Raw genomic sequence first — 22371 nt, 5'->3', positions numbered from 1 at the left:
CATAAGCAATGCAACTAAGTCTCAGTGCTGGAGCAAGAACAGGTGACTAACTTTACGATTTAGAGAAGAAATATGTAATGCAGAATATATCAATAATATTCCATGTTTTCTTTGATTAAAATAAGGTACCTGAACTAGTTTTATATTTTTTTCTTTCAGTTATTATTTTTATTAATACCAAATAAATGTTTACTTTAATTGTTTTACCTATTCAAATTTCTATTTTGTACAATAAAATCAATAAAGTCCAGGAAAACTGAAATACTGTTTAGCTTCTCAGCGAAGTGACCCAAATGAAATATATGCATACCTTCATTGTCATGCTTGCAGCTTTTCCTGGAACCTAAACTGACTAGTCTGAAACTTTTCTTTAAAAAGTTGGTTATAGCTATAAAACATTGTCAAATAGACAAAGTACTGTAAAATCTCGGTTGTCAGATCTTTCTCTGATGCTTTTGTACAATTTTTGTATTTTACGTTTTCTGTTCCATAAATTCGGCTTAAAAAAAAATAGCATAAAAGTCATCCCAAGTTGTGCTTTTTCTTTGTATTTTTGCATTCTGTGCAAGCTGGGGTGTCGCCTCCCTCTCTTGAGCTGGAAATTACTTTTAAAGGCTTCCCTAGACTGGTATCCACTGGTTGGGACCTGGTCCTTTTGTCTGCCCTTATTCACACAAGGAGGTCAACTCTGACACATGGTAAGGTTTTTAATATTAGATAGTGTAGGACCGTCCCAATCAGAGTTACCTTGTCGATGGTGGGATGGCTTTTATGCTATTTTTGATCAAAAACAGTATTACTAAGAACCCTGTGTTATTTAAATACACTTCTGCCTTTTACTTATTTAGTTACAGCAGAGTTTTTGCTCATTTTGCTTCTTCCCTGTTGAAATGGCAGGCACCGCACTGAATAAGAATGGTGCCTCTGACTGCGGTGCCTCTTGTCCTCACTAGTTTCCATGTCATTGAGTGTTGTCCCTACACACAGTTTAATAGTTATAAGGGGGCGGTGCTTTAACATGGTTGCGGGCCAATCATTATGAGTGACTCACTATCCCTCCCCCCCCTTCATGTTAATGGACTATATAACGCTGGGTTATTTTCCTCTCCCCCTCCTTCCCTCATTTTCAGTGGGTCCCGGAGGTGCTTTTGTGCTGTCCGGATAGGAAGCATGGCAGACCCTCTTTTGGAGGCCCTGCGGTCTAGAATTGACAAAGAAGGTGAGCAGTGGTGGCTGTCCCTGGTTGCTGGACTCAATGCTCATCCCTCCAGCCCTGCGGGAGCACTTTTAGCGCAACCCCCAGCAGCAGACATTCTCCTCACAGCACCCACAGTCAAACCCTCTGACCTACAAGTAGTCACTCACCAGGCGACGACAGCAGTCGACGGGCGAGGAGGCAGGCGGTCCGCGCGGCGTTCCCGCCCTCCTGCACGCCTCAGGGAGAGCTCTCCTGTTCTGACAGGAAGATCACGACAGTGCCATGATAGGAGTAGATGCCCGCCCACAAAACTCCCGCCCTCACATCAGCTCTCAGCTATAGTAGCACAGCCCTGCAGCAGGAGTGATTCACCTCAGGCATCATTAACCCCTGCTGCCCTTCCCAGGCGGCCACAGCAGGTACCCTCGAGCCCTTGTAATACAGCTGTCATTACTGCTGTTCATTCTGAAGCCCCACATTCCAGCTCTGTGCCTGCTGTGATTGCTGTGGGGGGAAGTCATAGTGCACAGTCTTCAGGCTCCTCACGAGAGCAGATTAACCCTTTGCCTGTATCCACTAAAGATGTTGCCTCACAAGACTTACAAAAAAGTGTAACTCCTGTACATGATATAGTGTCAGCAGCTGGGGTCTTACAACACTTTTCTGCCCCTGCACAAGTTCCTCAGCATTATGAAGCTTTAACACCATCTGCCCCAATGTTATTTGACACTCAGCTTCATTCACAGCTTTTACCAACTGTTATTACTACCCCTATAGGTTCACAACCGCAGCATGACAGTACCTTAGTGACCCAGATCTTAGTGAAAGAAGACACAACAGGCGTAAGCGCCGTAGGTCGTACTCAGCATCTTCCTCGTCCCCTCATTCACGCCGTAGCCACCGTACGTCTGACCAGCATAGGAGGCGTTCGGTTCACTCACATAGGAGATCAAGTTCACGTAGATATGCTAATTCTCGGTCCTCGAGGCGACGCTCACCATCATCTTCATATGAGATGTCCAGCGAGTCTGCGAGTCCTGATAGAGAGATTGGACCTGCTCGGGTCAGAAGAGAGTCTCAGGCAGCATCAAGGGTTTACAGCCCGGTCGAGCAGTGTGCACCTCCCGGGGCTTCAAGCCAAGGTCTCAATTTTTCATCTTCGTCTGCTGGAGCCGGAGTTCCTCCATCTATGGGAGTCCCTCCTTCAGTTGTTGGTTCTGGTGAGTGTTCATTTTCAAGCGTTAATTATCCTGATAGTACTACTTTAATGGCCGTTTTTAAAGCAATGTTGGATCAAATTCCAAAAGTGAATTGTCGTGAAAAAGAGGATTTAAAAATTAAGTCACTAGCCAGTGTACATAAAGATGCTTTTTATTGTGGGGTTAGCGCTCTTGGTTCGCATGTAGATGATGAAACAAAAATTAAGATCTGGAAAAACTAATATTTCGATATTTGGTCTTTGATTTCAGTAGATCAGCACACAGTAGATAAAGAAAGATGACCAGTTGAGAGGGTTTTTGATAGGAGTAAGCAAAAAGTGGCAAAAACAATAAACAATTGGTTACAGGCTTTTGCAGTATTAGGGTGTATTATGGGGCAAAAGCACCCCGAACGCTGTTCTGAACTATTCATCTATCAAGATATGATTTACAATTCATATAGGGCATATGGTGGTACGGCCTGGTGGAGATATGATGAGGAGTTCAGGAGGCGTTTGGGTATTCAACCTGAATTAGGATGGGGGGTAAAAGCCACCCATGTTTGGCTCCGCCTTATGTTATCTCAGAAACAGCCCCCCTTTCCAACATCGACTGCTGGACACACATCAACAGGCACCAATTCAGTGGTCATACGCAGACCCGGAGCCTGTTGGCTTTTTAATGAAGGGCATTGCCGATTTTTCGGCTTGTGCAAGTTCAAGCATGAATGCTCTGCGTGCGGGGGGGCCCACCCCACCGCAAAGTGTACTCGTCCCGCAGGAAAATTACCATCCAAACCACAGCAAACCGATCGCAAGGACACCGGTGAGCGTAACCGCGATGGGCCCATGGCTAAATCGGTACCATAAAAAAGATGCAGCTGGGCAAATTCGTTTTGGTTTTACGTTTGGCTTTTTTATTCCGTTTAAACTCCAACGTACAATTTCTTTTTCCAAAAATTTGAAATCTGCAGCTTCCCATCCTGATGTTGTTAGAGAAAAAATTTCAAAAGAAGTATCATTGGGTAGAATGGCTGGGCCTTTTTCATCCCCGCCTTTTCCATATTTTAGGGTCTCTCCTTTGGGGGTTGTACCTAAAAAAGAACCAGGCACATTTCGAATGATTCACCACCTGTCTTATCCTAAAGGTGTCTCCGTTAATGATGGTATACTGCTGGAGGATTCTTCAGTAGCATATGCATCATTTGATAAAGCAGTAGTAATGGTCCGAGAGGCAGGCCCTAGAGCCTGGCTGGCAAAAGCGGATATCGACTCTGCTTTTCGGTTATTACCGGTTCATCCCGATTGTTTTCACCTGTTAGGCTGTCAAGTAGATGACCAGTATTACTATGATATGTGTCTCCCTATGGGATGTTCTATCTCATGCTATTATTTTGAGCTTTTTAGTTCCTTTTTGGATTGGGTAGTGCGTTACGAGACAAGCTGTAACGCTGTTACGCACTACCTGGACGATTTTCTTTTTGTGGGACCAGAGGATTCTGATCTATGTGCAATTTTAATTAACAAATTCAAAGAAGTAGCGAGTGACTTTGGTATACCGTTGTCTGCGGAAAAAACAATCGGTCCTGTTCAAAAGTTAACATTTTTGGGCATTGAGATTGACACAGTTTCCATGGTATTTAGATTGCCATCTGAAAAAATTCAAAAAATGTTGAGTTTAATTCAAGGTTTTAGCTCAGTTCGTAAGGTAACATTGCAACAAATGCAATCTTTGTTGGGTTTATTAGTTTTCGCCTGCAGAGTCATGCCGGTAGAGTTTTTTCTCGCCGGCTGTCTTTGGCTACCAGAGGTGTGTCAAACCCTAGTCATAGACTCCGTATTACCAAGAGTATGCAGGCAGACCTGGAAGTTTGGAAATCCTTCCTGCAGACGTACAATTGTCATACTTGCTTTATGCCAAAAGAGGTTTTTAGCCAGGATCTCCAGTTATTTACAAGCGCAGATGTTTCTTCCGGTTTTGTCGTGGTTTTTGGTGATCAATGGTGTAAAGAAAACTGGCCTACATCTTGGCGAACTCTAGGTATTTGCCAGGATCCTGCCTTCTGTGAAGTGTTTGCAATCGTTCTATCTGTCGACCTTTGACTAGTTTAGCTAATAAGAAGATTGTTTTTCAAACTTCACACCCAAAAACCGCACTTTACATAAATTTTATGTCTTGCACGTCCCTTCCAATCTTATGTCTGCTTCGTCTTGCATTGTTATGCCTCAAATATAACATATGGCCTCGGGCTCAACAACTTTTAGTCTCTGATAACAGATTGTCTGACATGCTACCACATTTTGATTGGCAGGTTTTCAAGAACAGTTTTCCCAGCGCTCAACCGGTGGGCTTGCCTTGCCCCCTTTCTCTTTGGGAAACAGTGGCGAACAGTTGATGCCTCTGGTCCGTTCTTCAGTTGTCCCATCAACATGGCAGTCTTACGGTAAGGCATGGGAAGAATGGTGTTCATTGATACGTGGGAGGCCGGTACACTTGTCTGATCAATACAGATTACAAGTTACGATCGAATTCATTAGTCAACTTTTAGACAAGGGTATATCTGGATCATCGGCGCAGCAATGTTTATCTGGTTTAGCTTTTTATTTTCAGTTGTTAGGTTGGGTTGATGTTACTAAAACATTTCTTATCAGACAGGCGTTGAAAGGGTGGAAGCGGGCGCAACCAAGTCGTGAATGTAGGCGCCCCATTTCCTTATCTCTCCTTCATACCATTATATGTTCAACTAATGAGATATGTTCTTCTCATTTCGAGTCATTATTATTATCTGCTGCATTTGGTTTAGCCTTTTTTGGAGCTCTTCGCATCAGTGAGCTCGTTCCTCAGTCTAAGAGTAGTTTGGAGGGAGGTTTATTGTGTGACGACGTGGTCCTAGTTAAAGACTCATTACGCCTTCGCCTCCGCAAGTCTAAGACAGACCCAGCAGGCAGAGGTACTTGGCTTTTGTTGCATCGCTATTCTGGGCAAGTTTGCCCTGTTCTTTTAATTAACGCCTATTTAGAGGTCAGACGTTTCGGTAGGTTTTTCCTTGTTCATTTAGATGGTTCGCCGTTGACTAGGTATCAATTTCAAGCATTATTCGGCAAGTGTTTAACAGCATCTGGGGTACCAGTTCGTGACTATGGTACCCACTCATTTCGAATTGGAGCTGCGACAGAGGCGGCTAAAGCAGGTTTGCCCGATTCAGAGGTACAAAGGATCGGCAGATGGCGATCAGCTTGTTTTTCAAGGTATATTTGTCCTGATCTATTAATTTAATCTTGTCATCTTCATTCCAGGTTTGGGCAGTCCAACTGTGTGGCTGTTAGGCCACTCCTACATATTTTGGGCTGGTCAAAGGGCTGAATTCCGCCCAGGCGGTAGGAACCTAGGCTTTCGAGGCCTGAATTTTTCTTGGCGGGGGATAAAAGGCTTACAGTGGCCGCAAGTTTTGCCTGAAATAGTGGACATCTCCAAAGAAGCCAGGAGTCCGGTAGTTCTTGTTTTACACGCCGGCGGTAATGACTTGTGTTCTTACAAAATTGCGGAGTTAATAACAATAATGAAGTCAGATATAGCCCGTTTTCACAGCTTCTTTCAAGAACTTATATTTGTTTGGTCGGAAATAGTTCCTCGGTCGGTCTGGCATGGTGCCAGAGACGGCATGGCTATAGAGCGCACCAGGAGAACAATAAATGCCCGGATTTCAAAATTTGTTCGGGAAAGGTTTGGTGTTGTTATAAGATATAAGCAATTAGAAGGGGATAACAGAGCACTGTTAAGGCAAGATGGTGTACATCTTACAGATATTGGCCTAGATATCTTTTTATCAGGGCTACAAGATGGAATTGAGCAGGCTCTTTTGTTGATGGGTGGGGGTCGGAGTCCTGTGTAAGGACACATGATCCTTCCGTGGCGGGATTTAAAGAAAGGACACATGGGTACGGCTCGTCGGCTGACGTGCCTGTGAATTGACAACAGGGCATTTGGCGGCGAGCGTGGTTAATTAATTTTATGTGCCTTTCTAAGTGGTTAAAAAATATGTTGACAGTTATAAGAAATGAATTAATAAAAGCTGTGACCGACCTTCACCCATCAATTATAGTGTTCTTGTCTTATTTGTATATTTTAAGGGTTATGTGTGGAGGGATCATGGTTATGCTGGGTGGGGTCTCCGCAGTCTGGCAGGCACCGCACTGAATAAGAATGGTGCCTCTGACTGCGGTGCTTCTTGTCCTCACTAGTTTCCATGTCATTGAGTGTTGTCCCTACACACAGTTTAATAGTTATAAGGGGGCGGTGCTTTAACATGGTTGCGGGCCAATCATTATGAGTGACTCACTATCCCTCCCCCCCTTCATGTTAATGGGCTATATAATGCTGGGTTATTTTCCTCTCCCCCTCCTTCCCTCATTTTCAGTGGGTCCCGGAGGTGCTTTTCCCACCCTCCCTCCCCTTTTTTAATGTTTGTTTTGTAACATTGGTATTTTATTTATTTTAGATGCAAGTCACAGCGGGATTTAAAGAAAGGACACATGGGTACGGCTCGTCGGCTGACGTGCCTGTGAATTGACAACAGGGCATTTGGCGGCGAGCGTGGTTAATTAATTTTATGTGCCTTTCTAAGTGGTTAAAAAATATGTTGACAGTTATAAGAAATGAATTAATAAAAGCTGTGACCGACCTTCACCCATCAATTATAGTGTTCTTGTCTTATTTGTATGTTTTAAGGGTTATGTGTGGAGGGATCATGGTTATGCTGGGTGGGGTCTCCGCAGTCAAGCTTACCGCGAAACGCGCGTCCAGGGCATTCAGGTGGAGTGTGGTTGGGTTCCCTTTGACTCATGGGTAAGTACACATGATTAACAGCATCTGTATATATTGCATGACTATTGGTGTAGGAATGGCTTGACATACTAATGATGTTTGGTGGTGACTGCTCGCCATTCCTGTGATTTGCTGATATAGCTTTACACTATGTGCACTATTTAGGGGTGATGCCCTGTCTCACCACATTTTCACCTGATGTACCATCATATCCTTCTTGTGTCATCTGTCCTGTTTTGGTATATCTTGCATACAGCAGATATACACATATGTTTGTGATTTAATTATTGATTAATAAACTTTAACTGTTTTCTAATTATGCTGCTTTGGACTGTTTTACTCCATTTTCTTGTGTGGCGTCATTTTGCTTCTTGTAGATTTTGTATGTTTTGTGGCCAATGTGAACATGCGTTATATGCTGCATGTATACCAACTTAAACTAAGCTCAATTTTTGTGTTTTTTCTTTGCATTTTTTGCATTCTGTGCAAGCCAGGGTGTGGCCTCCCTCTCCTGAGCTGGAAATTACATTTAAAGGTTTCTCCAGACTGGTGTTTAGTTACAGCAGGGTTTTGTTCATTTTTTCTTGTAGGTTTTGTATGCTTTATGGCCACAAAACCATACACATGGTAAGGTTTTTAATATTTGACAGCATAGGACCATCCCGATCAGGGTCACCTTGTTGACGGTGGGATGGCTTTTATACTATTTTTGATCAAAAACAATATTACTAAGTTCTCTGTGTTATCTAAATGCACTTTTGCTTTTTACATATTTAGCTACAGCAGTGTTTTTGCTCATTTTGTTTCTTGTAGGTTTTGTATGTTTTATGGCCAATGTGAACATGTGTCTATGTGTGCATGCATACCTACTCAATCCAAGGTTAATTTTTGTGTTTTAACTTGTTAACTTGACAGTACCTAAGTTGTGTTTGACTCCATCCATAGCCAAATTGAACAAGTGATATGCAGTTTTTCCAACAGCTGTTTTTGAAAACCTGAAAACATGCTCAGAACACTAAACAAGTGAAGAACAAAATGATTTTATAATACAAAAGAATAGGAAGAGTATTAATGTATTTTTTAATGAGTTTTCAGTGTTTTTTTTCCATGGACACTCTACAAAAACTCCATTTGTAAATATTCTAATATATCAATGTTGTATAAACAAATCCTATTTTCTTTTTACATTTCAGATAACTTCCCTGTGGTAAATGAGTTTTCATTTCTAACTATATTTTAAATTTGTAGACAAATTAAAAACAGAAAATCTTAGCGACACAGGTTAAATTATATGGCACAGACTTTTTACTGGAATGCAATTTATTAATTTGATCCTACCTGCCCTTTAAATTTGTTGGCATTTTTGACCCAGTAGAGGCACATCTGATAGAAATGGTTAGAGTCCCTCTAGAGAAAGGTTGCCTTGTCATGACTGGTGGGAACAAACAATTTGGCTAATTTGCTTGCTAAATACTTTCACTTTATCAGTATTTTAACTAATTTAATCAATCAAATTGGTATGACATGACTGGGCCTGAAGTGTCAACTATATTATACAGTCAGCACACACAACTGACCCCGCAAGCACAGCCCCTAAACCTGCACTATCACATGGCTTAAGGACCCTAATCACCTAATTCTCCTTACTGAATCATTAGGAGTTTAATTGAAACATGGTCAAGCATGTATCGTTCTGCTCCATTAAATGTCTAAAGAACTGAAGAATACAGCCAAGAACAGTAGTATATGGAAATAACAACATATTCATTGAGCTTGCACATATGCAAATCACAAAAGCATAGAAATGTGTAGGTACAAAATAAATATATACATAATGCAATGGTGGATTTTTAGTTGTGACTGAAATGTTCCCATGGTGCACAAAAAAACTCTTGTCCAATCCGAATATTGAGAACTTTGCCATATAAAGAAGACTTGGAGATTGAGCACTTATGTCTTTTACTGCTAAATACACAATGTATAACTAAGTGCTGAGCGAGCATGCAACTTAAAAAGAGCCTGTCACCAGGTGAAAAGTGGCCAGTTTTTGCTCTTATTTTTTCCCGCTGTTCCACAGAGTATGCTGTTATTTGTTTTTCTTCAATCTGCCATATGGTTCCAGAATAAACTGTCCTTTTTAGTTTGTGCTACTTTTTACAGTCTTTACCAAATGAATGGTGCTGACCGTATTTTCTGCAGATGTGTTTACGCTGCTCTGTATTATTACCTTGTGCGCAACAGGATTTAAAAAAATGCATGCACGAAAGCAAAATGAGACCAAAAACTGGCCACTATTTTCCTACTGACAGGTCCTATTTAAGTCGTCTTTAAGTTTCCCCTTGTTGAGCAAAAAAAAAAAAAAAAGTAAAAATAATATGGATTATTTTACCTCAAAGTTTTGTGTAAAGTTTTGAAATGTCACATTGAAGAAAAAAGGAAAGAATTGCAAAGTAACCGCCATCAACCCAGTCACAAAGCAAAACCTAACATGTGAACACGTAGATTTGTCAAAGCGCTTTCATCTCAAAGCTGTCATTAAACACATTGAAAAATTACAAAATTGATGGCGCTGGGGAGGAGCCATATGGGGACACGGCTTAGCTACACACACCTGACAAATTCAATAAAAGTGCTGAGTGCTGACGTCTCTGATGCATTTCTGGTGAGGCTCAGGGAAGCATTGTACTCAAGGTGAGTCCTTCACGAACACCAGCCTGCACAATGTCAGTCTGAACGAATCGGATCCTTAACCTTTTTAAGCACCAAAATCATCTACTTGTCTACATAAGTCCATGAGTTGTCTTTGGTTGCCATTCTTCATATATTATATACCGTAGCTATACATTTTTTAGAGAAACCTTTCACCATGACAGTAGCCAACACTCTGAAGCATACGGCCAGATCATTGCTTTTTCGGGCATTCCTTTTTTACATAGGAAGTGACAAGTTATCTATTAAAATTGAACCAGCGGTGCCCCCGTATGGTGTGCAGTGGGGGAGCTTACATTATGTTTATTGGTATTTGTGATAGGAATTAAGTCCATAGCTAGAATCTAAGAGTTCAGTGCCGCTAGGTATTGTTATTCTGCTCACGCTCACGTCACATTTTATGACATATTGCCTGTTATGGAGACTACATCTCCTGTCCTTCTCTCGTTGGATTATGTATATACCATACTAAAAACTAATCCGTGACATTTTCTGCAATCTCTATGTGACATATAATAAGGAGAGCAAAGCGTTCCTTTAGCAGGGAGGTTTAGCTCGAAGATCTGTCTCTATTTCAGTATATCCCATCAACATGTATTTGACGTTTGAGAACATTTTGTGCATTCTGCATCGGTCGGGAAAACCGCCGGTTTATAGTCTCTTCATCTTGGAGTCAGAAACATTGCAGTTAGCCGGAATACCTTTTGTGACAGTAAATATTGTTGCTATATTCGGGAAATGACAGCGAGTAACACCATATAGATTATCCCCAAGGATTTATCTAAGTGTTTACACATTAACGGAGTAATCCTTCGCTTCAGATTGATTCCATTTCTGCCTGATCCTAAATTGCAGACTTCCACTAAGCAACTATTTCTTAAATATAGAAAAAAATTGAAATGAACTAGAAAAATCAATGTGAGAACAAATAAACTTAGAAAATCTATTGTTTTTGTACAAGTAATTTAACATAACACAACTATGTTGGCAAAGTTAAATTAAAATATTCTGCAAATTTTTACCGTCAGGTTTTAGTTCTATTAAATAGCAGGAAAATCAAAACTGTAACAAAACTATATAGATATAACATGTAAAAAACAGTAGAATAGAACATTGAAGGTGCTCATACACTTTAAACAAATCATGTCTGAACTCTGCAAGTTAGCACGACAATTTAAAGCTACGTTCTCACCATACTGTGTTCTCTGCTGAGCACTGTGTTCTCTGCTGAGCACTGTGTTCTCTGCTGAGCACTGGGTTCTCTGCTGAGCACTGGGTTCTCTGCTGAGCACTGGGTTCTCTGCTGAGCACTGGGTTCTCTGCTGAGCACTGTGTTGTAGTTTGACAGAATCCCCCAAAACAGGATTCTTATGGAAGCCCGAACAAAGCCATTCATTATTATGAAGCCAAAAGAAACACTTTGGACCCTGTCTGGCCTCCGTCCTGGCAGTATTCATCTTTTTCAAGTATGCACAAATATATGGCAGACAGACCCCTGATGCAGTGTTCATCAGAGAGCACTGTATGTGTGAATGAAGCCTTATGAGTAGGCAACATCCAGTTCTCACAATGGCCTATCGCCTTTTTGAAATAAACATGCCCCAACGGCTGAGCCTGCACTACACATAGGGGTTCGCTCACACAGGCGTATGTTGTCTCTTGTGAGAGAATCGGGCTAATTATGCTAATGATACTGGTCTCGAACTTGGTCATATTTTGAGCCAAGTGTCATCTGAGTGTGATTCAAGTCACTCGCATAAGAGAATTGCATCACAGGTGCGGATTGTGACACTAGTCACAACCCACGGCTAGATTTTGACGCTAGTTACAACCCATGGCTAGGCCGTGAATCAGCGCAGTCAGACGTTCTGGGGTCAATACCAAAAGAGCACGTAGTAAACCAAGGGAAAATACAAAGTCGTAATTCAGGTCACATGCGAAGGGTCAGAATACTAGAGAAATAGCAGATAAGCAAAGGGGCAATAACAAACTGGTAGTCTGAACACAGTCTAAAGGTCAGCAGCGGAATAGCAGATGCAAAGAGGCACTAACAAACGGGTAGTCTGAACACGGTCCAAACGTCAGCAGCAATGTGGTCCAAACGACTGACAGCTCGCCTAAATAGTAGGGCAATTACCACGAACATGGAGCACCTGTGGAAATATCTGCACCTTCCAGTCAGATAGGTCAACCGAGCTGTCAATCAAAGCACAGACAGCTCAGCACGCCCCAGCACAGGATAGGATTACAGAACTGTCCATCACAAAGTCCCAGACACTCTGAGCAGAGGAATCGTGACACGGATAAGATGGAGAACTTAGTTTTTAGTCCAATGTTTCACATGTACCCATAGACTTGTATGAATGAGTGCAATCCAAATATTGGAGTCTCGGCATGAGAATTGGCATGAGAAAATGATCGCAGATCTGCACTGCCCCATAGTATAACATTGGGCTGAGTTCTATCCGATAAAACATCAGACAGCACTTGGCTGTGTTATATGCTTGTGTGAGAGAGCCCTATCTGAGGGAGTTGGTAGGAAACGCTGACAGCTGGACAAGATCTCTTGTTTTATGTCATTTAGAATATATTAGGCCATCAGTTATCTGCTTGTTTCTCAATATGTTGCATCTGGGGACAGTCATAATACAGATTTAATCATCAGTGGATCCCCATGAAATTGCAGGATAAATTGATATTTACATCAGAAAAAATGTAAAACCTGTCCATTTATAATGACCATGGACAAGATAAAGATCCCCAACTCACATCAGGACTACAAGATACCAGGTACTTTCAGCTGCGTCACTTCTAATGTGGTGTACCTAATCATTTGTACTAAATGTCCAACTGGGGGTCTGTATGTGGGGGAGAGAGGGCAGAAACTGAGAACAAGAATGAATTCTCACCGCCATACAATAAGAGAAAAAAGAATGGATCTACCTGTTGCCACATTTTTGTCTCCCAAATCATAGCATTATGGACATGAAATTACTTGTGTTAAAAGGTAACTTTAAAACTCAGAGAGACAGAAGAGTCTGGGAATATAAACTGATGATGACCTTTGACTGTCTTAGTGGTGGAATAAATGTGTCGCATGGATTTATGTCTTTTTACATCAACTAAGGAACTTGCCCCTCAGACTATGAGGGGTCATCACTAGGGTTGAGCGAAACGGATCGGTCATTTTCATAAGTCGCCGACTTTTGGCAAAGTCGGGTTTCATGAAACCCGACCCGATCCCAGCGTGGGATCGGCCATGCGGTACACGATCTTCGCGCCAAAGTCGCGTTTCATACGACGCTTAAAGCGCCATTTTTCAGCCAATGAAGGTGCACGCAGAGTGTGGGCAGCGTGATGACATAGGTCCTGGTCCCCACCATCTTAGAGAAGGGCATGGCAGTGATTGGCTTGCTTTCTGCGGCGTCACAGGGGCTATAAAGGGGCGTTCCCGCCGACCGCCATCTTACTGCTGCTGATCTGAGCGTAGGGAGAGGATGCTGTCGCTTCGTCAGAAGCAGGGATAGCGTTAGGCAGGGTAAATTGACCCCAAAACCGCTTGTGCTGTAGCGATTTCCACTGTCCAACACCACCTTTTCTTTGCAGGGACAGTGGAGGCTAGATTTCTCTTCATCATCTCTGTAGGTTATAAGGCTCCCTGATAGCTGCGTTGCTGTGTGTACGCCGCTGTGCAAAGCAACTGCTTTTTTCAAAGCACAAATCCTGTCGCTCCTTCCTTTCTGCACAGCTATCTTGTTTGTTTGTCCACACTTTTGACTTTTGTGTGCAGCACTCCTTTTTATTGCTGCCTGCCACACTTTTCTGAGATTACTGTAGGGAGATAGTAATTGTAGTACTTTTTTTTTTGTTTTGTTATATCTCTTCAAGCCACTTTCTGCCACAGAAAACCTACTGTATAACAGTGTGCCTGATTTCTTCCTAATTCTCCCATAAAAAAAAAAAAGTGGGAGATTAAGACTGGCAAATCTGCATTAGTGTCAGTCCTGTGTGTGGCTTCTGTCTTTTTTTTCTGGCACAGAAAACCTACTGTATAACAGTGTGCCTGATTTCTTCCTAATTCTCCCATAAAAAAAAAAAAAAAGTGGGAGATTAAGACTGGCAAATCTGCATTAGTGCCAGTCCTGTGTGTGGCATCTGTCTTTTTTTTCTGCCACAGAAAACCTACTGTATAACAGTGTGCCTGATTTCTTCCTAATTCTCCCATAAAACAAAAAAAAAGTGGGAGATTAAGACTGGCAAATCTGCATTAGTGCCAGTCCTGTGTGTGGCTTCTGTCTTTTTTTTCTGCCACAGAAAACCTACTGTATAACAGTGTGCCTGATTTCTTCCTAATTCTCCCATAAAACAAAAAAAAAGTGGGAGATTAAGACTGGCAAATCTGCAGTAGTGCCAGTCCTGTGTGTGGCATCTGTCTTTTTTTTCTGCCACAGAAAACCTACTGTGTAGCAGTGGGCCTGATTTCTTCACAATTCTCCCATAAAACAAAAAAAAAGTGGGAGATTAAGACTGGCAAATCTGCATTAGTGCCAGTCCTGTGTGTGGCTTCTGTCTTTTTTTTCTGCCACAGAAAACCTACTGTATAACAGTGTGCCTGATTTCTTTCTAATTCTCCCATAAAACAAAAAAAAAAGTGGGAGATTAAGACTGGCAAATCTGCATTAGTGCCAGTCCTGTGTGTGGCATCTGTCTTTTTTTTCTGCCACAGAAAACCTACTGTATAACAGTGTGCCTGATTTCTTCCTAATTCTCCCATAAAACAAAAAAAAAATTGGGAGATTAAGACTGGCAAATCTGCATTAGTGCCAGTCCTGTGTGTGGCATCTGTCTTTTTTTTTCTGCCACAGAAAACCTACTGTGTAGCAGTGGGCCTGATTTCTTCACAATTCTCCCATAAAACAAAAAAAAAGTGGGAGATTAAGACTGGCAAATCTGCATTAGTGCCAGTCCTGTGTGTGGCATCTGTCTTTTTTTCTGCCACAGAAAACCTACTGTGTAGCAGTGGGCCTGATTTCTTCACAATTCTCCCAGAAAAAAAAATAAAAGTGGGAGATTAAGATTGGCAAATCTGCATTAGTGCCAGTCCTGTGTGTGGCATTTATTTATTTTTTTTCTGCCACAGAAAACCTACTGTGTAACAGTGGGCCAGATTAAATCACTTGTCTCACATATCCCCCCAAAAAATTAAAATAAAGGGAGAATAATCTTGCCAAACCTGTGCATCTGTGCGAGTGCTGTCTGTGGTATCTGTCAGTCATTTTGTGCCACAGGAACTATACCGTGATATAGTGGGCCTGATTCAATCCCTTGTCTCCCATATCAAAAAAAAGAGGGACATTTCTATTGCCAGTGTGTGCATCTGCGTCAGTCCGGCTAGTGCCATATCTGCCAGCCTCTTTCTGCTAATCCAACTGTGTATTGTGCAATACAGTGGGCCTGATTTTTCCCTGCATTCTCCCACACATAAAGAGAGACATTTCTATTGCCAGTGATTTTATCTGCGTCACTCCTGTTAGTGCCATATCTGCCAGCCTCTTTCTGCTAATCAAACTGTGTTGTTGTGTAATGCAGTGGGCCTGATTTTTCCCTGCATTCTCCCACACATAAAGAGGGACATTTCTATTGCCAGTGTTTTTATCTGCGTCACTCCTGTTAGTGCCATATCTGCCAGCCTCTTTCTGCTAATCAAACTGTGTAGCGTAATACAGTGGGCCTGATTTTTCCCAGCATTCTCCCACACATAAAGAGGGACATTTCTATTGCCAGTGTTTTTATCTGCGTCAATCCTGTTAGTGCCATATCTGCCAGCCTCTTTCTGCTAATCAAACTGTGTTGTTGTGTAATACAGTGGGCCTGATTTTTCCCTGCATTCTCCCACACATAAAGAGGGACATTTCTATTGCCAGTGTTTTTATCTGCGTCAATCCTGTTAGTGCCATATCTGCCAGCCTCTTTCTGCTAATCAAACTGTGTTGTTGTGTAATACAGTGGGCCTGATTTTTCCCTGCATTCTCCCACACATAAAGAGAGACATTTCTATTGCCAGTGATTTTATCTGTGTCACTCCTGTTAGTGCCATATCTGCCAGCCTCTTTCTGCTAATCAAACTGTGTTGTTGTGTAATACAGTGGGCCTGATTTTTCCCTGCATTCTCCCACACATAAAGAGGGACATTTCTATTGCCAGTGTTTTTATCTGCGTCACTCCTGTTAGTGCCATATCTGCCAGCCTCTTTCTGCTAATCAAACTGTGTAGCGTAATACAGTGGGCCTGATTTTTCCCAGCATTCTCCCACACATAAAGAGGGACATTTCTATTGCCAGTGTTTTTATCTGCGTCAATCCTGTTAGTGCCATATCTGCCAGCCTCTTTCTGCTAATCAAACTGTGTTGTTGTGTAATACAGTGGGCCTGATTTTTCCCTGCATTCTCCCACACATAAAGAGGGACATTTCTATTGCCAGTGTTTTTATCTGCGTCAATCCTGTTAGTGCCATATCTGCCAGCCTCTTTCTGCTAATCAAACTGTGTTGTTGTGTAATACAGTGGGCCTGATTTTTCCCTGCATTCTCCCACACATAAAGAGAGACATTTCTATTGCCAGTGATTTTATCTGTGTCACTCCTGTTAGTGCCATATCTGCCAGCCTCTTTCTGCTAATCAAACTGTGTTGTTGTGTAATACAGTGGGCCTGATTTTTCCCTGCATTCTCCCACACATAAAGAGGGACATTTCTATTGCCAGTGTTTTTATCTGCGTCACTCCTGTTAGTGCCATATCTGCCAGCCTCTTTCTGCTAATCAAACTGTGTAGCGTAATACAGTGGGCCTGATTTTTCCCAGCATTCTCCCACACATAAAGAGGGACATTTCTATTGCCAGTGTTTTTATCTGCGTCAATCCTGTTAGTGCCATATCTGCCAGCCTCTTTCTGCTAATCAAACTCTGTTGTTGTGTAATACAGTGGGCCTGATTTTTCCCTGCATTCTCCCACACATAAAGAGGGACATTTCTATTGCCAGTGTTTTTATCTGCGTCACTCCTGTTAGTGCCATATCTGCCAGCCTCTTTCTGCTAATCAAACTGTGTTGTGTAATACAGTGGGCCTGATTTTTCCCAGCATTCTCCCACACATAAAGAGGGACATTTCTATTGCCAGTGTTTTTATCTGCGTCAATCCTGTTAGTGCCATATCTGCCAGCCTCTTTCTGCTAATCAAACTGTGTTGTTGTGTAATACAGTGGGCCTGATTTTTCCCTGCATTCTCCCACGCATAAAAAAGGGAGATTTACATTCCCAACAAGTTCATGCACACCTTGTACCTGGTTTTACAGGACCACATAATGGTTGTTAGTTTGGTAACATTTTTCCAAGAATGAGGAAGTCTGGTGGAAGAGGTCGTGGCCGTGGGCGGTCACTGGCAGCTGGTAACGATGGTAGTGGTGGTGGTCGTGGAGCATCAGGTGGTCGTGGGAAAAGCAGTATAGCCCTAAGTCTCGAGTTGTTGAGCCAGCGTCATCGTCTGGCTGCACAAGGCCTCAAAGGCTCCCTTTTCTGGGAGTAGGAAAACCGCTTTTGAAGCCGGAGCAGCAGGAACAAGTATTGGCTTTCATTGCTGACTCTGCCTCTAGCTCTTTCGCCTCCTCCTCGGAAAGTGCCAAATGTCAGAGCAGTGTGTCGTCAGTGGATGCTCCCGGTCAGGAACAAGTCTCTTCCTTGTGTCCTTCACCCAGAACAACAGTGAAGGCTGTGTCAGGCGACACAACTGGTTACTAGGGTTGAGCGACTTTCATTTTTTAAAGATCGAGTCGAGTTTTGTGAAACCCGACTTTGTCCAGAGTCGAGTCGAGGGCAGTCGGCCGATTATCGCTAAAAGTCGGGGATCGACCGAAACACGAAACCCAATGCAAGTCAATGGGGAAGCATAGTCGGCAGTGAGTGGAGGCCAGGAAAACACCTACAGTGCCCATTTTAATGCCAAAAACATCCATTCTTGTTTCTGAAGCTTGTCAATCTTAATTAACTTTATAATAATAGTTGTTCATTGGAACTTGGGGGTCATTTGGCAAAAGTTGTGGGGGGTAGGGCTGGTTCAAGGTTTTAGTGGGCCCAGGAATCGTGGACTACGTCACGGCGGTGGAGCAGGGAGAGGTAAGTATTTCAACATTGCAAGTGCTGTGATCCTGAGCAAGCAGGGGGGGCCCACTCATTCGCATTGGCACTGGCACAGGGCCCCTCAAAGTACAGCGGTGTGTTTGCACGGGGCGCCTCCCACCAGCAGCGACACTTTTGCGTACTCTGAGGGGCCCTGTGCCAGTGACGTCGCCAACGAGTATGCCCCCCCCACCTGATGAAGGAACCTGCACTTTCATCTGCACCTTCCTCTTTGTCCCTGGGTAAGGTGGTATAACATGCGGGAAGGGGAACCTTACTTTCAGCAGGGTCAGATTCTGGCTGTGTAGAGTGCAAGGGGAATGTAGTGGTCTAGGTCAATGGGCAGGATGAGGAGGAAACAGATATAGGGCCAAAGAATAAAGTAGGCTAAATGCAGTTCAAAATTGGTAATAGGACTAAACAGGCGGCATTGCTTTGTTCAGTGGAGTAGCAAACCCAGGAGCAGCAGACACTGTTTTAAGGGCCCAAACACACTAATAGGCCAAATGCAGTTTAATATCTGATACTTTAGGCCAAAAGCCTAAAGACTGAAGCTCAGCTTTATACAGTGGAGGACAACACCAGGGAGGGGCAGACACCGTTAGTAGGCTGTAACCACCAAGTTTTTAAAAAAACAGCACTTAATGAGAGCCAGAAGGTTGAAGCTCAGTTTTATTCAGTTGAGGACAAACACCAGGGAGGGGCAGACACCGTTAGTAGGCCGTAACCAAAGTTGAAGGCCAAATGCATTTTAATATCTGATACTATAGGCCGAAAGCCAGAAGGTGGAAGCTCAGCTTTATTCAGTTGAGGGCAAACACCAGGGAGGGGCAGACACCGTTAGTAGGCTGTAACCACCAAGTTTTTTAAAAAACAGCACTTAATGAGAGCCAGAAGGTTGAAGCTCAGCTTTATTCAGTTGAGGTCAACACCAGGGAGCAGCAAACAGAGGTATTATGCCCCAACCAGCACTTAAAAAAAAAAAAAATTAGAGCCAGAAGGTTGAAGCTCAGCTTTATACAGTGGAGAACAACACCAGGGAGCGGCAGACACCGTTAGTAGGCCGTAACCAAAGTTGAAGGCCAAATGCATTTTAATATCTGATACTATAGGCCGAAAGCCAGAAGGTGGAAGCTCAGCTTTATTCAGTTGAGGGCAAACACCAGGGAGGGGCAGACACCGTTAGTAGGCTGTAACCACCAAGTTTTTTAAAAAACAGCACTTAATGAGAGTCAGAAGGTTGAAGCTCAGCTTTATTCAGTTGGAGACAAACACCAGGGAGGGGCAGACACCGTTAGTAGGCCGTAACCAAAGTTGAAGGCCAAATGCAGTTTAATATCTGATACTATAGGCCGAAAGCCAGAAGGTGGAAGCTCAGCTTTATTCAGTTGAGGGCAAACACCAGGGAGCGGCAGACACCGATAGTAGGCCGTAACCAAAGTTGAAGGCCAAATGCAGTTTAATATCTGATACTATAGGCCGAAAGCCAGAAGGTGGAAGCTCAGCTTTATTCAGTTGAGGGCAAACACCAGGGAGGGGCAGACACCGTTAGTAGGCCGTAACCACCAAGTTTTTAAAAAACAGCACATAATGAGAGCCAGAAGGTTGAAGCTCAGCTTTATTCAATTGAGGTCAACACCAGGGAGCAGCAAACAGAGGTATTATGCCCCAACCAGCACTTAAAAAAAAAAAAAAAAATTAGAGCCAGAAGGTTGAAGCTCAGCTTTATACAGTGGAGAACAACACCAGGGAGCGGCAGACACCGTTAGTAGGCCGTAACCAAAGTTGAAGGCCAAATGCATTTTAATATCTGATACTATAGGCCGAAAGCCAGAAGGTGGAAGCTCAGCTTTATTCAGTTGAGGGCAAACACCAGGGAGGGGCAGACACCGTTAGTAGGCTGTAACCACCAAGTTTTTTAAAAAACAGCACTTAATGAGAGTCAGAAGGTTGAAGCTCAGCTTTATTCAGTTGAGGACAAACACCAGGGAGGGGCAGACACCGTTAGTAGGCCGTAACCAAAGTTGAAGGCCACATGCAGTTTAATATCTGATACTATAGGCCGAAAGCCAGAAGGTGGAAGCTCAGCTTTATTCAGTTGAGGGCAAACACCAGGGAGCGGCAGACACCGATAGTAGGCCGTAACCAAAGTTGAAGGCCAAATGCAGTTTAATATCTGATACTATAGGCCGAAAGCCAGAAGGTGGAAGCTCAGCTTTATTCAGTTGAGGGCAAACACCAGGGAGCGGCAGACACCGTTAGTAGGCCGTAACCAAAGTTGAAGGCCAAATGCAGTTTAATATCTGATACTATAGGCCGAAAGCCAGAAGGTGGAAGCTCAGCTTTATTCAGTTGAGGGCAAACACCAGGGAGGGGCAGACACCGTTAGTAGGCCGTAACCACCAAGTTTTTAAAAAACAGCACATAATGAGAGCCAGAAGGTTGAAGCTCAGCTTTATTCAATTGAGGTCAACACCAGGGAGCAGCAAACAGAGGTATTATGCCCCAACCAGCACTTAAAAAAAAAAAAAAAAATAGAGCCAGAAGGTTGAAGCTCAGCTTTATACAGTGGAGAACAACACCAGGGAGCGGCAGACACCGTTAGTAGGCCGTAACCAAAGTTGAAGGCCAAATGCAGTTTAATTTCTGATACTATAGGCCGAAAGCCAGAAGGTTGAAGCTCCGATTTAGACAGTGGAGGACAATTTGAATTAGGGACTGCAGACAGACTTAGTAGGCTGTCCCCTGTGGACCATGCATCCACCACATTAACCCATTGCGCCGTAATGGACACGTAATCTTCCGTGGCCATGCCTACAGGTCCATGCGTCTGTTGTCAGGTGCACCTTTGTACTCACAGATTGCCAGAGTGCATGGACAATGCGGTCTTTTACATGCTGGTGGAGGGTTGGGATGGCTTTTCTCGCAAAAGAAGTGTCGACTGGTTAGCTTGTAGCGTGGTACAGCGTAGTCCATCATGGCCTTATTAATAGTAAATAAAATATATAACTAGGCTCAATGAACTTTTAAATAGGTTCCAGGGGTACACGGGCAGCATTGGTGTGGTCAGTGGAGGAGTATTGCAAGTAGGGGCCGCAGACAGGCTATCAAAGGCCTAAAATAACAAACAATAGGCTCATGGCAGTTTTAAATCGGTTACATGGATACACAGGCAGGCACTCCAGGCAGCATTGTGGTCAGTGGAGGAGTATTGCAAGTAGGGGCCGCAGACAGGCTATCAAAGGCCTAAAATAACAAACAATAGGCTCATGGCAGTTTTAAATCGGTTACATGGATACACAGGCAGGCACTCCAGGCAGCATTGTTGTCAGTGGAGGAGTATTGCAAGTAGGGGCCGCAGACAGGCTATCAAAGGCCTAAAATAACAAACAATAGGCTCATGGCAGTTTTAAATCGGTTACATGGATACACAGGCAGGCACTCCAGGCAGCATTGTGGTCAGTGGAGGAGTATTGCAAGTAGGGGCCGCAGACAGGCTATCAAAGGCCTAAAATAACAAACAATAGGCTCATGGCAGTTTTAAATCGGTTACATGGATATACAGGCAGGCACTCCAGGCAGCATTGTGGTCAGTGGAGGAGTATTGCAAGTAGGGGCCGCAGACAGGCTATCAAAGGCCTAAAATAACAAACAATAGGCTCATGGCAGTTTTAAATCGGTTACATGGATACACAGGCAGGCAGCATTGTGGTCAGTGGAGGAGTATTGCAAGAAGTGTCTGACACAGTTAGTACTCCCAAAAAATAAATAGATGTTAATGTCTCGCAAAACAACTTTAAATAAAAAAAGGGTGGCATGCTTAGGTACAGGGGTGGGCTCATTTGCAGAGTTTATGACAAAGTAATTTGGCAGTAAATTAGTATTTACTGGTGTCAATATAGGACACTGACCCAGACTACTTTAACTAGCATCATAGATGTCAACAAATTGGTATTGTTTGTCAGTGCCAGGCATTGAATGATGTCAGCGCATAGACTAAACATTGGTGGAGCTGTGCGAGATAATTTTGCACGTGGTAGAGCACAGTTTGAGCTGGGGGGGGAACTCTCTTGTGGCCGGCGGTACCGCCCCAGGGCCCCTCATGTTACAAAGGTGTGTCTGACGTTGGGTGCGCACCACCACCGCCAGAGACACTACATTGTACTATGAGGGACCCAGTGGCAGTGCCGTGGACCAAAAACGAGCACACCCACCTCTTCTGACAAACAGCACTGTAACTAACGGGTGCTTGCGCCAAGTGTCGAGAGTGA

General features: G+C 43.3%; 1 protein-coding gene across 1 annotated transcript; it reads left to right on the top strand.

Annotated features, from left to right (window-relative positions):
- Positions 1–1119: 1119 nt before the first annotated feature.
- Positions 1120–7091, top strand: LOC143807628 (uncharacterized). Its single transcript, XM_077289410.1, has 5 exons — positions 1120–1219; positions 1976–2418; positions 4709–4840; positions 5694–5912; positions 6896–7091. Exons 2-5 carry the CDS (start codon positions 2214–2216, stop codon positions 6916–6918), a joined length of 579 nt encoding a protein of 192 aa, XP_077145525.1. The 5' UTR covers positions 1120–1219; positions 1976–2213; the 3' UTR covers positions 6919–7091.
- The last annotated feature ends 15280 nt before the right edge of the window (positions 7092–22371 follow it).

The sequence above is a fragment of the Ranitomeya variabilis genome, chromosome 2, assembly GCF_051348905.1.
Source record: "Ranitomeya variabilis isolate aRanVar5 chromosome 2, aRanVar5.hap1, whole genome shotgun sequence".
NCBI classification, from domain to species: Eukaryota; Metazoa; Chordata; class Amphibia; order Anura; family Dendrobatidae; genus Ranitomeya; species Ranitomeya variabilis.
Note: the sequence above shows the minus strand (reverse complement) of the source record. Positions and strands in the feature narration are given on the sequence as shown.